Genomic DNA, 23,552 nt, shown 5'->3' on the forward strand with positions numbered 1-23,552 from the left:
TGGCCACTTCTGTAAATAAACAGTTACATTTTAATTCATAGAAGTTTGGCTGATTGAATAAAATTCATGGAGAATAATATCACTGAAAAAAATAAAAATAAAAAATCGCTTGACTTAGTGTATTTTATCAACGTGTGACCGTCCCATACAGGAATCCAAACTGTGGCTTTCCCCAGAACACATTGTGCTAGATGTTATTTGCTTGTGGGCTTATGTTGTAATGGAATGAGGAAAAATCTACTGAGTCTGAAATTATTCATGCGTTATGTTTGAGGTCAGCAAGAGAGTTGGAAACCTGCAAGACTCTTAATGCAGAAATGAAATTCATATGTGGAGATATCAGTTATAAAGTTTTGGTTCTTTTTTTTTATGTTACAACTCTAACTTGAAACGTCTAAGGGCTTCAGAGCCGATTTCTGTTTTAAAAAAATAAATGTAAAAATCTGGGTCTTTGTTTTGTAGACAATGCTCAGAAATACTGTAAATAGATAAACATAAATGAGATTAACTTCGATCGAGGCAGGAGAAAAATTCGTCAGGCCGCAGGAACCTCTCGATCACCAGAACATCTGCCACGCATTACTCGGCAGACATGACGAAGGGAAAAAAAATCAAACAAATGTGTTCTGCAGCATTCAGCCATGAAGGGCAAGATAACTCCCCTTTTCTCTGCCTCTTTTCTGTTCTGGCAAGGCCAGCAGATTTGATGAAGATGTCGCCGGGTCAAAAGTTTAACTCCCGCTGTGGACAATGAAGCGGCGCTCTGATGCTACTGCTGCTAAAACAAATGGTAAGCACAGTAATAACCACACTTCCTGTGGGTCACTTTTGGTGCCACAGCGCTCTTCGTTTTAGGATTACGCCGATTTATCAGCCAGCCGATTTGTCGATTTAATGGCGCCAATTTCCTTAATTTTGGGACATCGGTGATCGGCCAATACTTACATGTGAGGCCGATCTGATTCCTCGACCTTATCTACCTCAGCACTGGTCTGAGAATCACAGCAATCGGTGCACCCTTACTTCTTTTTGCACGCTTTGCAAGAGAGTGGTCAACATTTCTATATTGTGAATAGAAGCAACTGGAGATGCAGATCTATACACAGTTAAAGAAGCATTTGAATGTGGCAGAATTGTACCGACGGAGCAGTTTTCAAAGCCGCAGCTTCATTTTGGCAGAGAAGAAGCAGCGAGGCCAGAATCTCTTACCGCTAGTAAAGCTTTTTCTCTGGACAGAACGAGCCATTACAGTTTTTACAGGCGGCCAGAACGCAGCAGGGCTTTGCAAGCCTTTATTAAACTTATTTAATCACTTTAATAACCTAATACTTTTAATCAATTTTGAAACAATTATATTTGAATTGTAAAAAAAAGGATTTGTTGATCCTAAGGCTCATAAAAGAAGTCAACAGATCTCACGAGTCTAATGGTTGTGTAACTAAACATATTTCTGTAACCTATTTTTGAGTTTCTGACTGAATTACAACAAACAGCTAAATAGGTATTACATAAAACAGCTTGGACAACTGATACAGGAGGGAAGGAAGCAGCAAACTGCAGATGTTATCCCTGCATATGATTGTTTTTGCTGGCTCACCTATTTCCTGCGTGGGAGGAATGGCCGTCCTGGCAGTGATGTTGAAGCACACGATCGCTGACATGCAGGTCACGTCTTTGCCACCTCGCTGACAGTCTTTGACAAAGATATTCACCTTGCTGGGCTCAAACCTGACATTGGCGTATATCCGCACAACGCTCCTTGACCTGCGAGGGTCACAAAGGCGGTGAGGCTTAAGAGTGTTTCTGGAAAACATTTTCTGAGAGTTTTAGCGTAAAATAATAATTGCACTAGCAGAGTTTTATATACGGACCAGAGGAGAACGGCAGCACCGAGGGAACCCACTGCCAGGTCCACTAAACCATCGTCGTTCATGTCCATGTTGCCATGGATACTGCGGCCAAAGTACTGCAGGCCCGGAGCCAGATCTACCGCTGCTATTCTCTGGACGACAGACAGCAGACGAAGAATGTGTTTAAATTATTACACCAGCTTTTATTGAAATGAAGAAAGTTTTATTTGTGAAGTAACAAGAACATAACTTCCTATTGATTATTATTATTTATATTACATTACATTAAATATCACCAGCATCTTGGAATAATAAAAGTAAAAAAAAAAGGTAATTGAGGACATTTTAAATAATTTTCATTCAGCAGTCTATAAATTTTGTAGTTTTTTTATTACTTTGGTCAGTGTGATTGATCCCTTTTCAGTCACACTGACTGAATTATTATTCTGCATCTCCTTTCTGCATTTCCTATGTTGCTCAGGATACACTATTGTAACTCCATATTCCAGCTGCATCTGAACATTTTGCTCTGGTTTCCGTTGCTTTTTAGCAGCAACTTGTATTTAATTATGGATTTAACTTCTACCATGAGCCTCCATTTGAGTCTTCAGATAATCAACAGTGACAAAAACTTACAATTATGCAGTACTCAGTTAAGTTTTAGTATTGAATCTATGTTATTTGTCGACACTTAAAAAGTCTCTTTTAAAGCCAAAACATTAAATTAAAAAAAATAAATGCAGCAATTTATTAATATAACAAAACACAACTCTGTTTTAATTCAAGGGTGTAAAATTTACAGTGCACTGGACCTTAAGGACAGATCAGAGTAAATTTCTCATGATGGTATAATTTTTCTTCCTGGGCTGAAGTTGAATGCTCCATATATCAACTAGCGCCTCAAGTGGTCAAATGATGAAACAATCATGAGATAAGTCAACCACGTCCAGCGTCTGTCATCCTGAGTTGAGTAAATCTTCATCAGTGCAGACAGAGTGTCTGCTGATGTTACTGCTGTGGCATTTTCATTGAACTTGTGTAAACTGTCCTGTCCAGTTCCACTAAACCTTTGCATTTTGTGGTAACAAGTATATCTTAGCTTGGTGGTTTCCACCACACTGAAAATGCTTTTATTTTTTCAACAAACTCAAGATGATGTGGTACATTATTTTAAATATGTAGATAAATCACAAGTAAAGAAACGTTTCAAGCTTAAAAAAAATCTCAGTTCAAAGAAATCCAATCTAACCCTATGTGAACAACATTAGTTATTGTCTGTTATTAACTGGCATAGTCACAGATACTTGAAGTAACGTCTGATAATGTCAGGCTCATGAATATATTTTAGGCATTTCAAATTCAATAGATGTGTAAATGCGTTTGGAAAAAAAAAAGTAAAACATAAAAAACTTATGTTCATCTGTAATTTTTTACGGATGCCCTACCTGTTTGTATTTTCGTAGTATTCTGTTGTGGTGGCTAAAGAAAACGTAAATGGCGCCTTTGTGGTCGTCTTCCAGCGGAGCTCCCACCACCAGGTCGTTGAAGCCGTCGCCATTGAGATCAGGGACCGGAGCGAGAGACGAGCCGAAGCGAGCGTTCTGGCCGCCGTTGTGGATCTCCAACGCTCCTTCTGGGACAAAACGATTCTGAGCCGAGAAGGAAAAAGGTACATGTATCAAATAAACCATTAGAGAAATCTTGCCTACAATTGGTATTGATTGTGGCACAGTTTTAAAAATATGGCATTTGATCAACTAATAAACTAGTTGATTTGAGCAACATTTACTTTGGATATAAGCTAAAATGTGACTTAAATGCCCTTTCTATAAAAATATAGCTTGCACTTCTATGTCTTTTGAATGTTTCCCATCTAAGGTTTTGTTGTCTACATATAGAGAAAGACTAGATTTGTGCTGTGTAAAAACATCCCGATAAGCAACAACATCAAAACCAGGAGCCTGACAGGCTGCAGGTCTTCTTTAGCTGCGACTCGTTGAACTCCAGAGGATCTCTGTCGATGTGTTGCACACGCAGATCTTACCAGTAGATCCTTTAAGTCTTGTCTACGATATGGAGCCTACGTAGACTGGATGTTCACATTCCAGACATGTTGGAAAACATCCAGATGGTCAGAATTAGGAGACCAGCTTAACACCTCTGCCTGTTTTTGATGTTCAGCTGAAGAGCGGAGTAGTTTCAGACATCCTGCCGTCACCGCTGCAAAAAGCAACTTTTTAGATTTAGAGTGGTCAACAAAAATATTTAGGTGGGTACCTAATGAAAACAAACTAGCATCTTTTGCCTTAAAAGTTCCATAAAACACGGCATCTTTCTTTACTACGACCTTTGCTCCATGCAAAAATATCACTCATCACATTCTAAAAAACTATGTGAAGTCTGTATGTGGTGCCAAAATGTAGTCACTGAATCCCTGGTAATAGCCAGCCTTGCACTTACAAGTTGCTAAAATCAATGGTTGTACTTCACCTCAGCAAATTTATTTCGGTAGACTCTGTCTGCTGTGAACAAGAGTCAACATGGTAAACTGAACAAATAGCAATTTCTGCTCCTTTTCATGCTATATACTCCAGCAACAAGGTAAGCAATGTTTTTTACAACCAGTGCGTATTGTTAAGAATCTGGGAAGATGGTGTTTTGGATAATCATAAAAAAGACCCAGATTCTACACATTAAAAACAAAAGTCTCACATACAGACGCCTCTGTAACGAGGACACACTGATCAATGGTGAAGAAGATTCAAAGATGTGATGGTCACAGAACAAACGAGGGGAAGCATTTATTAAGTTTATATATCATAAAAACACATGTACCCAAGTGAAACAGCATGTAAGCTCAACTTTAATCAGTTGAGTGTTGGATAAAAATTACCCTTCAAAATAGCATTTTGACTTTTTGTTTCTCAAAGAAAATCATATCCTACATGTAGGAACCGTGTTCTGTTCGTTTCCCAGTAGAACGCTGATCGGGATGTGAAAGGACCCTCCATCCTTGGATTGAAACGTTTTAACGAGAGAAATAAAGTTATTGTGCTTTGCATTCATTAGAGTTTATTGCATCAATTATCTTCAAACCATTGCTGATACAGAAAACTCAGACCACTTATTTTCTATCCTTTTTTTTTTTCTTTTTTAACAGAATACCGAGTTTGGATTAACATCTGTGTTTTGCACATAACTCTTTGTTTTCCTTTTCTTTGAACTGAAACTTCAGGCACTAAAAAAAAAATCTAAAGAATCTCACCTTTGGGTTCTGAGAGGAAAAAAAGAAAGCATTACAGCCAAAGATATTTATTTGAAGTTCTATTCTTAGGAAGTGCTAAGGCCCATGGAAGATAACCGTGACTTCAGAGGCAAGCAGACTGCTGGAAAAAGTCTCAGACAAAAGTCTGAGAAAATGGAACCGGAGTCCATTAGTAGTCATCCATATCATTGCTCTATTTGGCATCAAACAGTCATACAGTAATAAAACTCATGGCTGCCAGATTAAACATGAGCTCACTTGTTTTTTCAGTTGGGTGAATGCAAGCGAAGTTGACTTAAATGGAGGCTTTTACTTCTCAGCTACCTGATGTGAGGATATGTGACAAACTGGGAGATTTATAAAGAAACAGGGAAACATAATGCTGTTTAATTTAAGACATATGGTTTGTGAGGAGCCACCGAGAGGTCACGACTGGTCCACAGCGAGACAGCCGAACGTGTCAGACGATATAATGTGTGGAATATTATTTTTCATCCACTGCCAGATTTCAGGACACACTGTGCAGAGATTGAAATCGACTTTGCTGTACCTGTCCTAAAAGCTCCTTCTCTACTCCAACCTCACATTTTCAATACTCCTTATTTACACACATAATTTAAATGTAGTAATTTAAATCGTGTGTTTTTAAGCCGGACCGCATCAGAATCACAAATACATACAATATGAGGCAGATAGTGCTTTTATTAATCTCATAAGCTGTAATTTTGGTACCTAGACTGCAGCTTACCGTTGCTCTACACATTTTAACTGAAATGAATTGAAAACATATGAATCAAGAATTTTTAAAACCATACAACTTTCCTTCAGCTTCACAATTATGCCTTATTTTGGAAGCTCCCTCACATAATTTCCAAGTTAAATGCAGTTACGTTTGTGTGTTTGACATGAATAAATGTAAGAAAAGTTCAAGGGGTGTGGTGGCCGAGAAGCAGCCAAAAGAATCACAAAAGATTGAGAGACTTTCTGTGAAGAAGAGAGGGACAAAAGCAAAGTCTTCATGGACGTGTGAACTAGGTGACGAACTAGTAACAGACTCAGCTCTCTGCTTGCCAACACAAGTTTTTCAAATAAGTATTAAATCCTATTTTGCTGGGGGATCAAATTTTATCTAAACGTTTTTGAACAAATTTCCAAAAATAAGAATGGGTTCAAATACTAATCTATTCATTGATAATAGCTTGTGACAACAGCTGCCACTCCTGAACAGGAGACGACGTCAGACCTGGGTCTCACCGGGGTTTAGGAGAAAACGGCCTGGAAAGCTGCTCAGTGTTCAAACCTTCACTACTAGCTGGAAGTGAATTTAACACGTGATTTGGAAACGTCCCATAGTTAAGAGTGGAAGAGCACAGAATTCAAGTTGCTTGATGTCTAGGTATTTTCCAGTCAGCGAAGTTTTCAGGAGTCGTGTCATCTTCTGCTTTCTGTAATCCCACTATTGGCCTGCATCAGATCAGCCAACAGGACATTTTATATTCATATTTCCTTCTGCTTTCTGCCTTTGTGGAAATGCGGATTTCATTTTCCAGCAGGGCTTGGCACCTGTCCACACCACCAAACATGTCAACATCTATGATTGGCTGAATGACAATCGTATCGCTGTCGATTGGCCGGCAGCGTGACCCGACATAAAACCTGTGATGACTCTATAGTCAAGAGGCTGATGAGAGACACCAGACTCAATGCAGATTAAAGCAACCTGTGTCTTTTATATCTCCTGTAATTCCAATTTTCATTAATTGTAAGCTATAATCATCTGTATTAATCTAAATTAAATATACCACTCTGTATAACGAACCTAAAAAATGTAAGAGTTTAATCTTGAACAGAATGAATGAAATAAATTAGCTTTTAGGTTATCTTCTGATTTATTGAGAACCTGAATAGCCGTATAATATATATGGTTCTGGTTCATTAGTTAATAAAATTCTTAGAAGAGTTTTTGTGGCAAATATTTCCGTATGGACATGTTTAGACTATTTAGAATAAAGATACCTAAAACACCAAACAAAAGAAGCTAAGAGGAGTTGAACTGAACTCGTCCAGAGAAAAGTTAGAAGGTCTAATGTGAATAAAAATTGTAAAAAAAAAAATAAAAATACTGGATATAATAACTCCAATAAGCAAAAAGTACAAAACTAAACAAAAGGAAAAGTTTAGTCATCAAAAGGCTACGTAGGCAGGTTTTTAGTGCTTATTACCAAATGTGTCAGAACTCTATTTAACCTTAATCTGTGGAATCCGTGAGCACGTCCCAAGTATTTAATAGGACCGCGGAGATGAATGCAAGTGTTTTTCCAGCACCAATTCACAGAGCAGCATCTCAAGCAACACCTGAATCAACCACATCATTAATATTAACTGCCCTGAACATGCGGCATTTCTGTCTTAATGATGAGACGCACTGCTAAGGTATGATTTGTTTATGTTTTGCTTGAAAGCTCAGACTTGCCACCTGTGTGATGTGGTTTTGGCCACGACAGACATTTGAATACCTCATCCATGCCTGCTCTCTGAATTTAAACCAGCTGAGGACGTTCATTTTCCCAACAAGCGAGACAGACCTGGAGCACTGGGAACATTTTTCTTTCTGAAGACGCTTCTCGCGTCCAAAATGGTGTGCTGGAGCCCGGGCTCGGAAGGGGCAGAATACTTTCCTCCTGAGTTCACTCTCCACATCCTATAAAGTCTGCACGCTGGCACGAAGAGGTTTTCCCATTCGATCAGGAGGAGGTCATGTGTCGAACCTTGATTGTGCCAACAGGTGTGGTTTCAATAAAGCTGGGGACGTCTGGTTTAGAGCAGGTGCTGACCCACTTTTGCGATGTCGAGCTGTTTCGCCGAAACTTAATTAAAACGGTCCGGTGTCCTGTGCATTTAAGGAGTCGATACCCACCGTCTCGGTGACTCTGTAGATGTAGACCTTCCCTTTTTCCATGCCTGCACTGAAGAACATGGGGGCTGCCACCAACAGGTTGTCGGTGATGCCGTCTCCATCGATGTCCACGGGCGCAATCTCACTGCCGTAGTAGGAGCCGATCTGAAGCAGAAACCCACATGCGATTATAAGTCAAGCGTCTTATTTTAATTGCACATTTACATTTGAAGCAATGTTTTTTGTTTTTTTTTCACATTCTGCCCTATGACAGCTAAATTTTCTACACAGTTTTTGGATTTCATGTTAGAGACCAACACAATGAAGCACTTAATTATAAAATGGAAGGGGAAAGAGGCATTTTTATGAATTCAAATAACATTTTACTTTATGCTATGCTTTTATTACTCAGCACCTGTAAGTGAAAACTTTGTAGGACCAAATTATAGAGGCATATATGATTTGATCTGATTAGCTCTGGCTGTATGTTTTCAGCCTCTCAAAGGTTTACTTCTAAGATGTTAAACTTCATCCATCTTTCCATCAGCTCAGCTTCCATGTCCCACATTGAAGAAAAAACATTCTCACAGAATAATGCTGCCACCGCTATATTTTGCTCTCGGGGTCATATGCTGTGTTAGTTTTTCCTCCGGATTTACCGTTTTCCAAGTCGGCCACAAGGTTCAGTACTAGCCTCCCTCCATTTTTCCACTTTTTTGTCTTCTGCCCAATCAGGCTGTGGTTAATTTCAAAACAGATGTCTCACTTTTTTGTTTCCCAACAACAACCTTCTTATTACCACTCTTCCATAAAATCAAGATTTAAGGAGCAACAACTGCTTGTTTTCCTGTCAATAAATAGTTATAGCTAAGCGGTGAATCTTTATAGCAACTCCAGAGTTTAATTGTGTCTCTTTGCTGCTTCTCTGACCAGAGCTCTCTCTGTTTAGCTGGAAGGACATGTCTTGGTAAATTTGCAGTTCTGTAATACTTTTTTTCCGCCCCATTTTTTGGACATTGAAAGCTTGTCGTATTGTAACTTTGCTTAAAACTTTCTGTCTGTCTTTTAGTCTTTAAGATGATTCTCGTTTTTCATTTTTTTAAATCAACCTTTAATTGTGGACTACTTTGTTTTGGTTTATCACCCAAAATAATAATTAAGGCAAAGTAAAATGAAGCAAAATGACAAGATAAGAATATTTTTAAAGGGTTTAAATACTTCTGCAAGGCACTATATTTTTTATAACGCTAAACAATGAAATCCACCTTATTAGTTTAATGATTTACTGATGGGCTTGAGTGTTTATTGAACTTGAATGTTGAAAGCAAGAGGCGGCATATGATGAGTCGCAGCGAGCCGTGGATCCTGATGGTTTTGGAGCTTTTAAAGTTTTATAGAGTCAGAATCAGATGCTTGAGTAAAGGGAACATCATCTAGTTCTTTTGAAACAGATTTGAAACATCTGGCTATAAAATGATACAAAAAGAGTTATTTGCTCCAGAGCTGTAAGTTCAAGGAATAGTTCAGTAAAAACAAAACAAAAAAAAAACAAAAAAAAAACAACATCTGCTGCTCTGGATAACTTGTTGTTGACATGTTACAATGTACGCTGAAGCGAGATCATTCCAGGCTCGCAGGCTGTGAAGAGCTGCCAGGTGTGACACAAAAAAACAGCCAGATTCACAATGCTGGATTTGAACTTGGCTTTCTGCAGACACTGATATTCAACTTCAAGGTACCATCTGCAGCTCTCTGGGAGTCCCAAAACTAATTGAAACTTGTATCATAACGCAGTTCAATATGCCTTTGTATTTTCTTCTCTCTGACTTTTATTTGTATTTATGTAACTTGCACTGGACACATGAAAGGAAAATCTGCAGTTTTATATATAAATGATTTGAACATTATTTCTATACATACAGAGTAAACTATAGACAATATAGCTTCTAATGAAATGTCCAGAAAGAAAGATTTATATGAATCTATATTTTGCCTACATTTAAAATAAGTACGCAGGTTGGGTGAAAATCCCCATGTTAAAAGAAAATGAAATTAAATGCAATAAAATCTTTAAACATTATTTACTTCCACCTAAAAATAATTCGACTGACTCTGGTGATTTCATAAAAATATGTTTTAAATGCTGTGTGGCTCGGTTTGAATTTATTTTCAGCTGCAAGCTTCTTTTTAATTGTATTTATATTGTGAATCTGGTCAACACTGATCAAATTTCAATAAAAATCTAACTAATCTACTCTTAGATCTTGGCGGTTGAATGTCTTACATTTATGTTTATTTAAAATGGGACCGGTTTGTCTTATTTTTTCATGGTGTTGGTAAAGTGGAGACGGCTGCTGTACCTGGTGGCCCTTGAGTGAGTGCAGGATGGTGAGGTTCCCCGTGTTCTTCAGGGTGAAGATAATGACTTTGCCCGTGTGGTTAAATCGTGGAGCTCCTGCCACGAGCAGACGGCCATTTCTGGATGACACCACAGATGTTACGGTATACCCTGAGGATGTAAAACAGTCACACACACACATGCGCGCACGCACACACACACACACACACACACACACACACACACACACACACACACACACACACACACACACACACACACACACACACACACACACACACATCATTTAACAATGGTTTACTCCCAGAATGCAAATCTGTAATGCGTTTTTTTTTTTTTAGGTTTCCTTTCTCTCTTTAATTTCTCATATCAAACCCACAATGTTTCCTCCATCGTCTCTCTATTTCAAATTCTGTATCGTTTTATATAAGCTTAAGTTGGTTACTGTTGCCAAGGCAAACATTATAAATATCTTTAAAAGAAAGATTAACACTTTCTTACGAAAACACCTTATAGTTAAGACTGGTGTGGCTTTCCAGAGCCGGCTCTGTCGTTCTACTGTTTAAACATTTTGAGATAGTTGTTATTAATGCTGTGCGTTCTTAGTTTCTCAAAAGATGTACCCATGTTTTGTTTGTTTATTTGCTTTGTGTCCTCTTCTTGCTATAAACCAGTCATCCTGTCTGCTTGCTCGGCATGTGGGAAGTATCAGCTTTGACTCCAGAGATTGATTCATTTTACCAAATGACATTAGTGGACCAACTGTAGTGTACAATGTTATGTTATAATTGGATTCAATTGGACTGTATGTAAACAGCTTTGAATAATTGTATTTTGGTGAATTGAATCGATTTGGTACCAATAACTGATCTCTGTTCATTGGATATGATTATGACCCGTTTGTCCTGTAAAGTGCCTGGTTTGAAGTGTCTTTCTGTAAACAGGCACAATGAAATCAAACAGCAACGCCAAACTATGTGGCAAATTCAGGTACAACTGAGTCACAATAACAGCAAATGTCTGTGGTGTTAAAACGAAACAAGGAAATATGTGCAAGAAGCAAACAAGAGATGAATAGACGTTTTGAAGGAGGGCTGCAGCTTGAAGAAACCGTTCTAAATCACTGCTCTTCCCCTTCAGCATAACTCAGGAAAAAAAGTAAACACAACCGAAGGCTCCAGGAATTAATGGGGAATTGAAGGAATCTACAAGCTAAACAAAATATCTTACTTATCCTACATGCTTCTTGATTTATCTTGTTGCAGTGGTTTTTTTTTTGTTTTTTTGCCTTACCTAAATATGCACCATGGTTTTTGAGCTCTTCAGGAAACTCCTGTGTGTAGGATGACTTTGGAGGGATCACCTTCCCCTGTCGTGTTTCCTTCAGCACCGCTCCGTTCCAGTCGTAAGCTCCAACTGCACCCACCAAAATCCCATCCTGAAGGTGAAACCCAGGAAAGTGCTTACACTCACACAGCACAACATCCCTGTGCAACAGTCAAATGGCTTACTAATTGCTGTGCATCATTACACTAGTGTATTACTGACTAGACATACACTATAGTGAGCGACACGCTGCAGTGTATTACTCACTAACCACCAATCTGGAGTACATACAGCAAGAGTCTGATTTACTGTGGTGTGACTCAACTTGTTTTGAAAATGGATGAACAAAAACTTATGAAGTGGCTTCATAGATTTATGTTGACATAAAGAAAAAAAAATACTTGTTTTTCTTAGTACTCAAGCAGCAAGTTTTTGAAACATACTGCTAAATAACAAAAAGTAAAGTCATATGCACTAAGTAACTTATCAGAATCATCCTGAGTTTATCAATGCTGTGCAGAAAGCATGAACATTGTTTGAATTTATCATTATGAATGTGTATGTTTTTTTATACTGAACTCTAGTTAATGTCTATATTTTACACATTGTTTTATTTTCTACTTCTTAATCAAGGAAAAGAGTTGGAAGGCAATGATGTGATTCCTTTTGGCTGCACTTGATTCCAGGGTGATGCACGGCAACAGAAACTGTGAAATGTGATTAGTTAATAAGACTTTCAGGGCCAACAATGATCATTTCTGCTTTTCTAGAGTTCATATTAAAATAGTTAGTCATCCTTGCTTTCAATGCCATTAGACAGACTTGTGTTTTAGCCACTTTGCTAGTCAGGTTAGCTGAAAGAAGGTTGCGAATGATTTTTGTACTTTGATGACCTAATGTCTGAAATCCATCAGGAAAGAAAGAAGGAATCATCCTGCTGTCTCTGCTCATTTCCTTTTCAAATTGACACATAGCTGTCTATATTTAGATTAAATTTTTTAAAAAATATTTTAGCAGACCCCTAACCTCACCAATATCTCATGTCACGATGTTTTTGTTTATAATCTTGGATTCTTTATGATCACACGCAGACTGATTAACTCATTTTACAGCCACAAAATGTGCTCAACAACCTGGCAGTGATCCAAACCACAGTGGCCTTTATCTGTCCATTCCCCATCTTAAACTTTCAAGACGGGAAAGAAAGCAGCGTTTGCAGCATTTAGCTGTAAACAGCAGGAGAATTGGGAAAAGGATTTTCTATGTTCCATGGCTCACCATACTTTGTATGTCTGACACGATAATTACAGGGTTCCCGTGCATAATGACTTCAGTTTTTTTTTCTTTTTTTTTTCTTCGTTGTACACCATATTGTCGACAACACACTTTCCAGCATGTGTGCGGGAGGACTTGTGATTTCCTCCTGAAGGATGGAACTGCGTGCTCACCGCACTCGGACGACGTCACTCTTTAACAGCGACGTTGTGCCAGTGTGGTTGTCGGCTTCGGCCAAAATGGTTTCTCCGTGGCCAATGGTTGAAATCCCAGAGCGGTTCAGCCTCATAAATGAGTGACCTACTTCTGCCATAGTTACATGTATGGACATATGGCCCACTTTGGTAAGAAGTTCATCTGGTTGTTGGTTTTATGTACTTTTATACACCTTGGATGGTGAAAATACAAAGTGCTTCAAACTCGCTCAACGAACAGAGTGTGTCCTCTAAAGACAATCTAGCGTAATCTGACAACTTGTGTCAAAGCTGGAGCCTTCTTCTTATTTTTTCAGCATTAGCTGGAGGAAATTGCAGTGAGAGAAAGCTGGCTGTATGGAGATGCAATGAAACATCTGCAAAGTATATGACATAAGCCTCATTCAAAGTTGACACTAATTACACTCAGTAAAACCATCTGGGGCCCGAGGACTGTTTTTCTCTTTTAAACATTCTTTCCAAAACGTTATCCTACTTTCAACACTCGGGCTGGTGTTGTCGAGAATCTCTGGAATCTGGCCTTACGGACACAATTTCCAGCCATTCCTGCCACCCAGCTGCAAATGCTCCTATAGTTTTTATATTCTGAGTCGGATATACGTCTTTTTTCCCCTCGACAAAATCCAGTGGGAAATAAACTCAAAGTAGCTGCATTAGGATTTAAGTCTATGGCCAGAAGGAGAAGAGTTGAAATTCGGAATGAAGAAGCAGTACAGCAGAGGAAGCGTATCTTTCTTCTTCTTCTTCCAGCTGTCCTGCGCTAAAAGCCAGCACACCTGCAGCCCTTCACTCTGAGATGCTTCAATACAAGTGAAAACTTCTAGGACATTTCAAGACGAGCGAGTCATTCTGCGGTAAAACTGTCTCAATCCAGTTATAATCCTTTACCAGTATGTTTCCCTTGGGGATACGAAGCGTCTTATTTCTCATCACAGCATAGTTGGGGTGGAAAAAGTCTGTCTATGTGTGTGTGTGTTGTGCGTGTGTGTGCGTGTGTGTGTGTTCCTCTTGAATCAGTGTGAACTTTAACATCTGGGGCCATGGGACGCAAGTGATAAATGACCCGTTGTGAGGAGGGGGTTAAAAAGCGGCGGAAATGGAGACAAATTTGTGTTGTTTCACACACTGACAGATGGCATGAGACAGCGGGGTAGCATCAGTCAGACTCACCTCCACGTTGTGTGCGGAAAAACCAGCCTGAGACATCTGGAGGCCAAACGCCGTCCCGTTCTTACTGGTTCCTGTGTAAACAACACTGTGTAAACAAGAAGTGTCCTGAAGCACTGCTGCCACAGAAAACTTCACTTCAGAGCAAAATTGCTTTCTAAAAGCAGCACATTGTGTAGCATCCTGCTCAGAATTTAACGCAAGCACAAAAATCAGTTTTTTTTCCCTCTGACATTTAGCTAATAGAAGAAGTGATTTTGGTCTTTCTAAATACTCTAAATCAGAAAGCTTTCGGTCTAATTAAATGTAAACGTCTGTTGTCAGCTGCATACTTAAACACAGTTATCATTCTGCACAAGCTAAAAAAACACTAATACTGGATTTTTCTTTAAAGTTATTTGCTTATTAGAGGTTTTTTTTCTTGGATATTACCTGCAGCAAACTTAAACTCAAAGTCGACATTTAAAATGAATCTTTTACCAACCTTCGAGGCTGAAGATCCGCTCCCCGAGAGCGTCAACGATATCTTTCAGAGCCGCCTCATCTGTCACATTAAAGAAGTGCTTGTCATCGGGGTCGCTGGCGATGTACTTGATTTCATTAAGGAAGGTCTCCGGATTTATTCCTCTGCGGTTGTAGTAGCCAAGCACCTGCGAAGGTTAAGATTTGACAAGCTGTCACGGTTGAGGCTCGTTCAAGGTTTCCGACTTCTTTTCTTTATACAGACGTTGATAAAAAATGGCTTTGACCTAAAGAGTTTAACAGGGTCTAAAATGATTTGCATCTGACCTCAACGAGAGAACAGAAAAGACACGACACAAATTCCAACGTTTTTATTTATTAACCCTCCTGTGGTCTTATGAGATGGAGTCATTTAGGCCACACGATTTTTTTATTTTTTTGTGTAGTTTTGGGAATTGACGGTCTGACGGAACTACTCCTCCTATCATGACATTGGCCACGCTTCTTCTGAGCGTTCTGCTGAGATCACGGGAGGGTTAAGCAATGATATAGCAAAACTTGGAAAGCATAGAAATGTGTAAGAAAAGAAAAAAGAATACAAAAAAAGATTTAAGACGTAGTTAAAGTACACATGGATAAGCCGGAGGTAGCGTCAATCATAAGCTCTAACTCCAGAAGAAACACTTTTTGCTGCGGTACACTGTTAACCACACAGAGTTTGTAGTAGTTCAAATGGGTCACCTATGCAAGTGCCAGCTAATGTCACTGTTTCCAGCAGATATTCAGCCAATTGACTTTATTGTTTTTTGCTCAGACAGTGACAGAACGCTAAGCCGCAGTAAAAAAAAAAATTTGCCCCACCAGCACTGGCACAAGCCACTGAGCAATGTGGTCTGGGAAGGATCATTTACACCTTTCAACTGTATTTCCATACGATTATTGCTTGGGATTTGGAGAGGGTTTTGAATGGTATTACGAGTGATCTTAGCCAAGAAAATGGTGCATGCCAAATAAAACATGCAAATAATTGCTGTAGCAGACTCACAGCAATGGCATAGCGAGTGATGCCATCCTTCTCGCTGTCTTCGATGGCCTGCTGGAGATCTGGGCTGTCGTGTGACTCTCCGTCAGTGATGACAATCATTACCTTCTTAGCGCCACGTCGACCTCCTTGCTTGAAGGCTTGTGAGCTGCGAGAAGATAAATGTTTGGTTTCAGTCACACAAAAAGAGCTAGCTAAAAAGATTGATGTGCGGAGAGGTGCTGTACCGCGCTGTGCTGATGCCGAGAGCCGTGTTGGTCTCCTCTCCACCGCGCTGATCGATGCTGCGTGCCCTTTTTACCACCTCCTCCACTGATTTGTAGTCACTGAGTTTAAATTCGTGAACCACCTTCTCGCCATACTGGACAACTCCAACCTGGATAAAATATGCATTGAGTAAATATGGAGGAAGGCTCAGTCTGGTTGACATACCTCAAAATAAGATCAGTTTTTGCTTTTCTTCAAACTAATATGGGATTAGCCTCAAAAATTTTAAAATCAGATTAAGATAAATTGTTGCTTTCATAATTAAAAAAATGCATCAGCGTTTAAAATTAAAACATTTAGAGGAAAAAAAATATCCAAACCAAAAAAGTTAATGCCTCATCCTTCATGATTTAATTGTGATTTACCACATTTTTCAAAAAACTTCATTCAAGTCACTAGATAATTATTAAGTATCTAAAAGCTTACTGCAATCAATGAGTTAGGCTAAAAGATCTCAAAAAGCCATACCTGATTCACCAGAAAATATCTAAAAATATATTAGAAATGTCGAACATCCCTCAACCTAAGAAGGGTTACAAAGCCATTCGTAAGGTTTTGGGACACCAACAAAAACCACAGTGATGAGCACTGTGGAAAAAAACATAATAAATCCAAAAACATAGAGCACATCAAGAGTGGATTATAGACTGATCCAGGATGTCGCAGTAAGATTATAATCTTACAGGTCACAGAAAGTCATCAGAGTGACGGCTCCGAGACGAAACACACTGCTGAGCAACAAGAAACACAAACATCCGTCTCACATTTTTCCAAAAAGCATCAAGACTTTTGGGAAAATATTCTGCGGAACGTCAAGACAACAGGGGGACATTTGCAAGGCGTACATTGCATCTGGTGTAAAACCAAACCCGGTCCTTCAGAACAATAAACATGACTCCTTCAGTCAAACGTGGTGTTGGTGTGGTAGAGTCTGGAGCTGCTGTGCCAATTTTGAAGTCATTCATTTGCCATATTAGAGCTTTAAATCCTAAACTGTACAACAAAAGGGGTTCCTGTGAGAACTGCTCCTCAATGACGTAAAGGACACAGCGCCAGTAATGATCGCTTGATGCCGCAGAAGTGGCAAAATCTGTTCTGAGGTCTACGAGGCAATTACTCGTTCTCAAGGGCCAGGTTGGTTTGGATAGCTTTTTATCCCTTAATAATTGTATCCTTTGTTTGAAAGCTGCGTTTTCATAAGCTCAGCTTACTTTTGTCAGATCTTGAAATTTGTTTGGTCATCTAAAAAAAAAAAAAATCAAAAACTGTTTAAATCTGGTAAATACTTTTTCGCAACATCTGAGGTTTTAAAACACAGAGATTTGATTTAATTCACTCTGGGTTTCCTCTTCTATAGTATCTGCACTCTAATGTTGTTTTCTCATTATGCCCACCTGGATTTGACCTGGTCCGACGTGGAACTTCTGGAGAATGTTAATGAGAAAATCCTGCACTTCATACCAGGGATAGATGGAGTTGGAGCCATCAAGAACAATCACTATGTCCATAAAGGTTTCACATCCTGAACATAAAAAAAAAGAAACATATGTTCATGTGTGCAAATATAATCCCCCTGCTGTGATTTAGAGCCATCGGTGGATCTTTGTCAAGCACGAAATATATTTTAAAGCTTACTCTGAAAGGCAGGGATAATCGTCCTGGAAAACTTGAAGCTTGCATTGACTTTGGAGCACAGTCCAGTGCTGTAGTAGGAGCTGCCACACTCATACGACCATAACGGCCCGCAAGCCTGAAATGTAAAAGAAAGTGTTTATGTAAGCAACAACTAAGTGCATTCTGTAAGAAGAAACTCAGCAGTGTAATCGTATAATCAAAAGACAATCTTGTGGGGTTGGCCTTTTTTCTTTTTCTTTTTGTCAACTCCCATTTCAATAAATATGTTTCAAGGAAGCATGGCTTCGTTTACAGTCCCACTCACCACGAAGCTGCTGTCTTTAGGGTTAGACACGAGCGTCATTCCCAGCCTCATCTTGTCCTTTTGTTCTGACACGTTGGTCAGCGATATCTTTCCTTGAAGGAAAAGGAATTTGACTGAGAGGATCTGAGGTGCACAGATTCATGCATGCACAGTCCTACAGAGAACAAACAGAGGCTCCACCATGTGGGACTGCGGTTTGTTACTGCTGTCTGGCCAGGCAGAGCAGTGTCTGCATCTTCAGATCTCAACGTTTACGCCACTAAACTGCGAGAGATTATCCAATCGACATCACATGTGCAACTCGTATGAAGAGGGCATGCAGTAAAAGCTGCAGTGTGGTGAAATGCACACATGGAAGTGTACATGAACCATTAAAAAGTGGAATGACTGGCATAGCACCCAGACTCCTGTTTCACAGTTTACTATGACTAGAATCACACATACCATTCATGTGTGGAGCACTGGGAGACAGCAGGGGAGCTTGAATTTTGCACTGATTATCTGCCTCATACTATACTGTCACGTCATAGTGACATTTTCAACAAATATGTGAAAAATATTTATTTTTATAAAAGTTAAGTGATGCAATTTTTATTCTTTGGAAGGTAAATGAAAATGTATCAACTGTGCTTTAGTGGATGAATATGACCCAAGAACTAGTGCTGGTGGCTCCATTTCCTCTGAACTTGGATTTGGTTAAGACACTAAACCCATCTTAATTTTACTCCAGTTCAAAGTTAGAAAACAGTGGGTTTTGCTAAATAAAGAAGGCTAAATTCTAGTATATCTTGGCTTTAAAGACAGTTCAGAATGCTTTCATTTGTTTGCAATTAAGACATGTAGTCTATCATGTGAAACTCTGGTGATGAGCTGCTATACTTTACCTAAATTGAGCTTTGAGCAGCTGTTGCCATTGGTTCTCTTGCTCAGCGCGCATTTATATACATCCCCTGTTTGGTAAGACCCAGTCATTTCATACGGCGCACCCACTAATAACCTGGAAACACAGAGAATTCATACGTTAGAAATGTGCGACTGCACTGCAAAAAGCCTTCAGGTGCTCCTTAGAGTTCGTAAACAGTACACAACTTCTCTCGTTCTCTCTTTCACTGAGCACAATGTCTGAACCATAACCAGCTCTCTGAGGGAATATGACCAACTATTAAATTCAATGACCCACACTAAGCACCTGGGTCGACTGAAGATTTTAAACCTCTCTTTTTCTAAGGAAGTGACTGTGTTTATTTACTCTGGCCACCAAAAGTCTCATATTGAAGAACTCGTTCACAGTCACACCCAGAAGCCACTTAGTGCAGCCAGTAGTTTCTACTTATCTAAACAAAATGAACTTCTTTGAAAAATCCGATAAAGAACATTAGGAAGATATGCGTGTTAGACAGGCATGTCTGTCTGCACATGAGAGAGAGAGAGTGCTTTACCATTTTTTCCCACAGTAGTCAAGAACATTTTTATAAAACTAAGATTTCTGTCTTTATTATTCCTCAAATAAATCTAGACAGATGAGAATGAAATCATATGATCCTCTGTGGTAAGTAATTTTTCTCTGGTTAGCATGAATGTCTACGAAATATTTCCGTCTGCACTTAAAAAGTGTTTTGGCAACAGATGTAAGTGGTTTTATACGAAATGACTGAATATACACAGATCAGGCATCACATTATGACAGTATAGAAGTCATCTATCCCCCTGCTGTGAACGATCAGGGCCTAAGCAGCCCTGATCGTTCAAGACATGGACTCTCCTTACAAGTCAAAACATGTTCCTTTGAGTCGGACATGTTTGTCTGGCAAAGAGACAATTTGAGAGAGAATTCAGAGCTAAACTCAAAACTTCGAGCTGATTGTTTCGCTCCTCAAACCAAACTTTTTGTTTTGTATACCTTAGTGGGAGCCACTGGGAGATGGTGCATGTCAAATTAACATCTGACCACATGAGACAACCTCTCATGAGACAACCACATGAATCAATGACCCTTAGCTGCCCATGACCCTGTCACCGGTTCACTGCTTTTGATGCATATTGACCAGGAACACCCCATCAGACCTACCGTTTTTCTGGAGATCTTTAGAGCTGAGCTATCACAATTTAGCCTTGATCAACTTTACTAAAATTCTTAATCTTCCCCGTCTTCCCTGCTTTTTTTCACATAAACCTTGACGGTTAAAAGTTAATTAGTTGTGTAATATATTCTAATACTAACTGGTGTCATAATGAAGATGTGATCGCCTATACGTACCTATGATGTTATGTCTGTTCAGTGGTAATTGTGCATCTGCTTGTTCGTTTTTTGTAAGGTACCTGAACTTCCAGCCAGTGTTGTGACGAGACACTGGAATGTCTGAGAAAATAACACTTAGCCTCATGCAGGCTCTTAGATCAATAAATGAAATCAGAGGAATTTTGCCACCACAGACCACCAAGCCCGCCCGCCGCAGATGTCTGAAGTCCTCAGTGAGCGGTCCTAAGAGCTGGACATTCTCTTCGGACCGTTTCATGTGTTTGCACATGAAAACACTTCTTGTCGAGAGTCAGCCTCTGACTGGACTCAACAGCGTTATGTGAGGTCAGGGTGCTCTCATGAATGTCTCCTATAAAGTCTAACTGACCTGATGTTACAATGAACATGAGTCAACTTCAGAGCAAATTTAGGGCATGGAGACCAAATGCTTTTAAAAACAAAAGATTTCTTTGTTCCTAACTAAAATTGTGTTTCACTTACTTTTTTCAGTACCGACAGTCGCCTTAGGTTAGACTGCTGAAGAACTGAGGGTTTCACGTCTTTTGATGTTATAACTAACTCATTAAGCTTACAGCTCATTTGCAAATAATGCTATTGCACAATAGGATTATGATCCTTGGATGTTCAGATGTTTTCAATTCCATTTCTGTCATTATGTGCTAACATTTCTTGAAATATTACATCGCACTCGGTTTTCATAAATGTATCACGTATTTGACACAGATCAGGTACGTTTTTAACACAGACATTGTTTGAAGTAAAAATCGGAGGGAATGTAGCAGACATGGAATAACTTTGAGTGTAGTGGCACTGTAAAGGAAAGACATTTGACACCACCTTATGGGAAAAGCAGACCACAGCCAGACTTTGATGAGGTCAAAGTCTAACAACTACTGTCAGATCTGCAGATCAAACTCATTCAATTTTTAGAAAAAGTGTGTACAGATAGGGAAATGTGGTTAAATTCAGCACTGTGAAGGCAAAAGCAAACAATAAAAGGATAAAACTTTTGTATATTGTACAGTTTTGAGTTCAAGTCAAACCAACGGTTAACACAATGAACAGGCAACAAAAGCCCAAAAGGATACGGCGTGTAAGACAAGAAATGCTAAACTGTTGCTGTAAATTGCGACTAAATCTAAGTTTAGATCATCCCACATCGCTACCTAAAGGTTTTAAGACATTTGCAGTGTGCTACTGTGTAGCCGTTTTGTCACATAGACATCAAAGAATGTTTAAAGAAGCTGGTCTGAGGTTTCTCAGCAGGGGCCCCAGCGCCGAGGCACTTCACAGTGGGACATTTTCCATGCGAGATGCATTTTTACAACCTGAAATACTCTGGAGAGGAGCTCGACCGGATCACGCAGGGAACGGTGAACGTTCCTTAATGTATTCACTGGAAACCTGAGTGTTCTGTTTAGGCTGCAGCAAAGTGTAGGACACTGGATAAGGACCCCTGTGCGTAATGAGAGTTTTGAGCAGCGGATTTTCCTATGCATTAGCAGATTATTCCACTCCATTTTTGCAGTTCCAGCTGCTGAAAACATCAGCAAAAATTTGAGGCCTCTCGCTCCTCTAAAAGTGTTTTATTGTAGCTAACAAATCCTCTTGATTATCTAATAGGATAAAAGAGAGTAAGGTGGTATCTGGCTCGGATTTCTGGTTTGCAGGCCTTTTTCTGTAAAGACCCGGTGATTGCCTGAGAAAGACCGCCATGGAAAGAATGACTGAGAACTATTACAGGCTGTTGCATTTGGACGGTCTTTCTCTTCAAACAGTTACAGAAGCAGACTCTTTAGTGGATAATTTTTTCTATTTTTTTTTTTTACCAGTTATGATCTAACATATTGCAGCAACAACAAAAGAAAAGGCGAAATGTTCAAACCGTCCATCACTGGACATCAAAGAGTGACTCATATGGGAGCAAGGCTGAGTGTTATTGTTCATGTGGCCAATTTTTAAAGTCTCTCTGAATCTGGAAATCATCTCACGATTATGGATCCAACGGTGCTCATATTTTCATTGCTATTAATATCATGATTATTACCGCACTCGTTGGTGTCCCTTATGTGTCTTCGGTTCAGTTCGGGACAGATCAACCTCAGTGGAGAGAGGGGGGAGGAATAGCAGGGGGATTGCTGCCGTTTAGTTAAATCGGATCATTTTGTGGACGCAATTAAGATTTTATCAAAACGGCAAAAATGGCCATCCAACACGTAGCCTGACCCAAAGTAAATGCACAAGCATTTCGAACCGTGGTTACCAGGGAACACAGGATTTTTAGGGTTTGAGGAAGTGCCATGCCCAAACCCAAGCTGCCATTAATGTGGTAATGTTTTTCAGACTTGGAGAGGAGATGTATACGCTGTGAAACCACATCCCTGCTCCAAACAAGAGCTTCTGCCTGATGTCACGCTCTCCCATAACATTCCATCCATCTACATTAACAAGATAAGTGGGCTTTTTTTTTTGCTAACACTGTCTTATAAATCAAGTGAATTGTAATGGGGACGTTATTCTTTTTTTTAAAGACATTTATTTTGTTTGTCCAGAATGCCCAAGAGCAATGTGGGAAAATAAGACTCATGATGCAGTTAAAGGCAAATACTGGTTACTGTAAACTGTTGTCACCAAAGAGACCTTCAGCTGTATTTTTTCCTAAGGATAAACATTTCTGGTCATATAATTACAGGCACATCAGAAGAGCAGCCATTGAAAAAAAGCATTGCACCAGTTTTTCCAATTGATGAATACGACTGGCACGTATATGTATGGGTCCCACTAAAAGAGCCTTATTGACCGTATCAAGTATTTTTGGCACAATCAGCAAAATATTCCCCAGATATGTATGATATCTGGGGAAATTTTTCAAACCGTTTCCATGAAACACAGAGGAAAATCTTCACAGATGGCACCACTAAGGATGATCTGAGATCAGGAAGACAGCTCAGTTTGATGCGTCCGTTTAAACTGATAAAGCTGCTTGTATTACTCCTGCAACCGTCGCTTGTTATTAATTCACAACTTTTCCTACACAGACATCAGTTCAATAACACTATATTCCCAATCATCTTGCATCCTAAAATGTGCTCCCGTCTGTACTTGTGCTTTCGTCCTCTTTTTTCTATACATGCCTAAAAATTATCTCTAGTTTATGTCTCTTATTTCCAAACCTTAAAACTCATTTCAATAATTTAACGGATTTGGCATTATAGAGTTAGAAAACATT

The 23,552-nt window shown here is 39.3% G+C and overlaps 1 protein-coding gene across 4 annotated transcripts in view; it reads right to left on the minus strand.

Annotated features, from left to right (window-relative positions):
• itga11a (integrin, alpha 11a) overlaps window positions 1-23,552 on the minus strand; it is a 54,364-nt gene that overhangs the window by 15,503 nt on the left and 15,309 nt on the right. For 3 of the 4 annotated variants that reach the window (XM_088004167.1, XM_015007848.2, XM_015007849.2), the window contains exons 3-16: window positions 18,948-19,060; window positions 18,064-18,155; window positions 17,760-17,874; window positions 17,519-17,646; window positions 16,085-16,233; window positions 15,861-16,005; window positions 14,838-15,003; window positions 14,357-14,427; window positions 11,664-11,808; window positions 10,372-10,520; window positions 8,033-8,176; window positions 3,296-3,499; window positions 1,872-2,002; window positions 1,598-1,764 (exon numbers count right to left, since the gene is read on the minus strand). In XM_088004167.1, the coding sequence (XP_087860293.1) occupies window positions 1,598-1,764; window positions 1,872-2,002; window positions 3,296-3,499; window positions 8,033-8,176; window positions 10,372-10,520; window positions 11,664-11,808; window positions 14,357-14,427; window positions 14,838-15,003; window positions 15,861-16,005; window positions 16,085-16,233; window positions 17,519-17,646; window positions 17,760-17,874; window positions 18,064-18,155; window positions 18,948-19,060 (1,919 nt within the window). Of the gene's footprint in view, window positions 1-1,597; window positions 1,765-1,871; window positions 2,003-3,295; window positions 3,500-8,032; window positions 8,177-10,371; window positions 10,521-11,663; window positions 11,809-14,356; window positions 14,428-14,837; window positions 15,004-15,860; window positions 16,006-16,084; window positions 16,234-17,518; window positions 17,647-17,759; window positions 17,875-18,063; window positions 18,156-18,947; window positions 19,061-23,552 lie in introns of those variants that run through there. The other variant, XM_015007852.2, reaches the window with a different exon arrangement.

The sequence above is a fragment of the Poecilia mexicana genome, unplaced genomic scaffold, assembly GCF_051168715.1.
Source record: "Poecilia mexicana isolate PSO_F unplaced genomic scaffold, ASM5116871v1 scaffold_3, whole genome shotgun sequence".
Lineage (NCBI taxonomy): Eukaryota > Metazoa > Chordata > Actinopteri > Cyprinodontiformes > Poeciliidae > Poecilia > Poecilia mexicana.